This window comes from Hipposideros armiger, unplaced genomic scaffold, assembly GCF_001890085.2.
Source record: "Hipposideros armiger isolate ML-2016 unplaced genomic scaffold, ASM189008v1 scaffold_85, whole genome shotgun sequence".
NCBI lineage: Eukaryota > Metazoa > Chordata > Mammalia > Chiroptera > Hipposideridae > Hipposideros > Hipposideros armiger.
Genome location: NW_017731435.1, coordinates 538,720 through 542,005, shown reverse-complemented (window position 1 = coordinate 542,005; position 3,286 = coordinate 538,720). Strand labels below are relative to the sequence as shown.

Sequence of the window (3,286 nt, the reverse complement as noted above, 5' to 3'; positions counted from 1 at the left end):
GTCACTCTGCCGGCGGCGTCTCCCCGTCGGCTCTCTGACGCGCCACGTCCTTTTTCTTTAGGCCAGTTAGTTGGCAGGTGTGGCCCATTCACGTTTCCGACTGACGTTCGAAATGGCTGACTTCACCGCCTCGCCCTGCGTCTCCACGACTGGCCCCTCCAGTGTGACTGAGGTACCTGGTCCCTCTGTTTTCTGACTCATTCTCCCTCTTTATGGGTTTGGAATCCATATGCCAGTTCAGTCCTTTGGGTGGTTTTCCCTAAAGGTTAACGGTGATGCTTAACGCCCAAACATCCGGGCTCCGGGACACTCCACTTTGAGGCCTGCAGAACCTTCTTTTGGGGACCACTCAGTAATGTATTTAAAAAGATTCAACTCACATTTCGCCAGATTTTTGTGACCCTGTGGTGAGACTTGGTAGCAGTTCTTGTTGCTACTGTAACAAACCACCATAAACGGAGGGACTGAAAACAACACAAATTTATTATCGCCCAGTCCGGTCGTACGTCAGAGGTCGGAAGGGGTCCCACTGGATGAAAATCGAGGTGTGGGCAGGCTGGCCCCCTGTGGAGGCTCTGGGCAAGTTCTCGCGGCTGCCCCGTCCTTGGCGCACGGCCACTTCTCCACCTTCAGACAGGGCAGCACGGTGCCTTGCGATCTCTCTCGGCCCCTCCGCTGGGGACCCATGTGACGGCCCAGGACTCTCTCCCCGTGTCAGGACCCTTCCCTGGGTCACATCTGCGCAGCCCCTTTGGTCATGTCAGCCACAACTCACAGGTCCCGGGGATCAGGAGGTGGACGCCTTTGGGGGCTGCTCTTCTGCGGACCGCCGTGGACGTGCTACGGTCCCCACTGCGGGGGGTGGGGGGGCAGGCCCTCTGCACAGACGGTGTGCAGACAGCGGGCGTCTCACACTACACGCGAACACCAGCTTCAGAGGGACGGGAGATAAAAACGGGAAAGACAAACACTGATGTGTCTGGAAGACTCAGAGGAGAAAGGCTTCATAACCCTGAAGTAAGGAAGGAGTCACAAAAAGACCCCAAACACCAGCGACTGAGAAAAGCAGGTAACCCAGCAGGAAACCTGACAAACGACTGGAACAGGTTCTTGGGAGGAGGCCTTCAGGAGGGTGCTGGGGGGGCTCCCTTCCCTGGGGACCTGCGCTCGGAGCACCGTCCACAGGAGTGGCCACACACGGAGAGGCTTCTGGCAGGTGTGGCCTATGTTTTCCAGCCTTTATTTTCAACCCATTAGTACCCTGCAAATGGGTTTCTTTAAAGAACCGTATTTTGGGTCTTGCATTTTCATCCACGCAGGACCTTTACCTTTTAAGTGGGGTTTTTACACCCTTACAGAGAACGTGACTGGGCTGAAATCTACCATCTTGCTGTTCGTTTTCTATTTGTCCTATCTGGTCTTCGTTCCATTTTTTCTGCCTCCGTTGGGCCGTGTGTTTTTTACGATTCCATTCGTCGGCGTATTAGCTGTGAGTCTGTTTGTTTCTAGTGGGAGCGTCTGTTCACATCTCTAATTCCTCACCGTCTGCCTTCAAGCACCATCGCACCGCGTGGTGGAGGCTGGAACACGCCGGCTGCCCCTCCGTCTCCTCCCGCGCCTCTGATCACCGCTGTCACACTCTCCACTCACACGTTAGCGAAAAAAATGAGCTGGCATCTTAAGACGATTAACCACAGAGCTGGGAGGACTATGGGTGGAGCTGGGCCCCTTGTTAACTCTCTAGTCCTAACTCCCTGTTAAACGTTGTGGTGACTTCCGGGGGCGGGAAGCAAACAAATGGAGAAGCCTCCTTGGAATCGGGGTTCTGGCTCGTGGGCGGCCAGCTGGGACACGCTCCTTGGCGGCTTTCTTTTTCTTTTCCCGAATAAACCACTCTTTTGGTGGATTACCTGGAGAATTATTTTATCCAGTCGACATTAGAAAACCCCACAAGACATTGCTATATTTTGCTCTAAACTATCAAAATCTTCTTTTAAGGAGATTTTAAAAACAAGAAACAAGTTGTAAATATTACCGCCCGCTTCCCGCTTCTGGTCTGCGTTTCTCTGTGCATGTTTCCATCTATTTTTTTCCAGCCTGAAGAATATTCTTTAGCATTTTTTGCAGCCCTCCTGGTGAAGAATCCTGTCCGCTTTTCTGTATCTGAGAAAGTCTTTATTTCACCTTTGCTTTTGGAAGTTATTTTAAAAAATATCTAGAGTGACAGGGTTTTCCTTTAATAATTTGAAGATGTTCACTGTGTGCTTGGCTCAGCCTGCTGTCACTCCTGAATTAAGTGTTTTCCCTTCGCTTTTAACATAATCCGTCACATGTGGACCCACCATAAGTCATCGACTCGTCCTAACCCGTCCACTTGTGGCGTTCCTGGTACAGTTTTCCTTTTGTCTTCTGTGTTGGGGGTTCACTGAGCCTCTTGGGTCTGTGGGGTTACCATTTACATCAGGTCCAGGGGACACTGGCCACCATGACTTCAGATATGACCCCCCAGGACGGTTCCATGTGAGGAGCTCTTTTAACGGCCCGGCTGCCGCGTCTGCCGCTGTGTCGTTTCTGGGTCTGTCTCTTCACTGGGCTGTTGTTTCCCGCTGGTTTGCATGCCTCGAAATTTTTCGCTGAGTGTCCGGCACATTCACGTTTACCTTATTGGGTGCTGGACGTTTTTTTGTCTGTACACCTTCCTGAGCGTGGTTTTGGGATGCAGCTAAGTTACCTGGAAATACTTTGATGCTTTGCGGCTTGTTTTAAGCTCCGTTGGGTTAGGGGGCAAGGCAGGGCAGGTGTCCATTAGCGCAGAGGCAGGCAGGCCCCTCTGGTGGCCGCGCCTGAGACCTGTGAGTGATGAGTCTTCACTCTGGCGGGCGGACAGCTGAGCCGTTTGCAGGCCTGAATGAGCTCCTGTCCTGGCCTTGGGGAGCTTGCTCGCACCCCTGCTGACCTCTCCCCCCAGGGTGGGCCCTGAGAACTTTCGTCTCGGCTGCCTTGGGCCCCAGGCGCCCGGCGCCACCTCCTCAGCCGGAAGAGTGAGGCTCCACCGGGCCCCACCCTGGGGCTGCCTCACCTCTGGTCCCCTCCTTCGGGTCGCCATCCCCCTGCCTGGTCACCAGTATCTGAAAACCGTTGTTTGATATATTTTGTCTGGTTTTTCCCTTGTTTCAGTTGGAAGGGCCAATTCGGTCTTTGTTATTTCATCCTGGATGGAAACAAAAGCCTGATCTACTTATTTCTATTTAATCTGATATTTATTTGGAGCGCAGCAGACATGCAG

At 52.9% G+C, this 3,286-nt stretch overlaps 1 protein-coding gene across 1 annotated transcript in view; it reads right to left on the bottom strand.

Moving 5' to 3' along the window:
* Positions 1-3,286, bottom strand: part of CFAP46 (cilia and flagella associated protein 46) — a 100,026-nt gene that overhangs the window by 6,088 nt on the left and 90,652 nt on the right. The window contains exon 46 of the mRNA XM_019644076.1: positions 2,732-2,850. Coding sequence (XP_019499621.1) covers positions 2,732-2,850 — 119 coding nt within the window. The remainder of the gene's footprint in view (positions 1-2,731; positions 2,851-3,286) is intronic.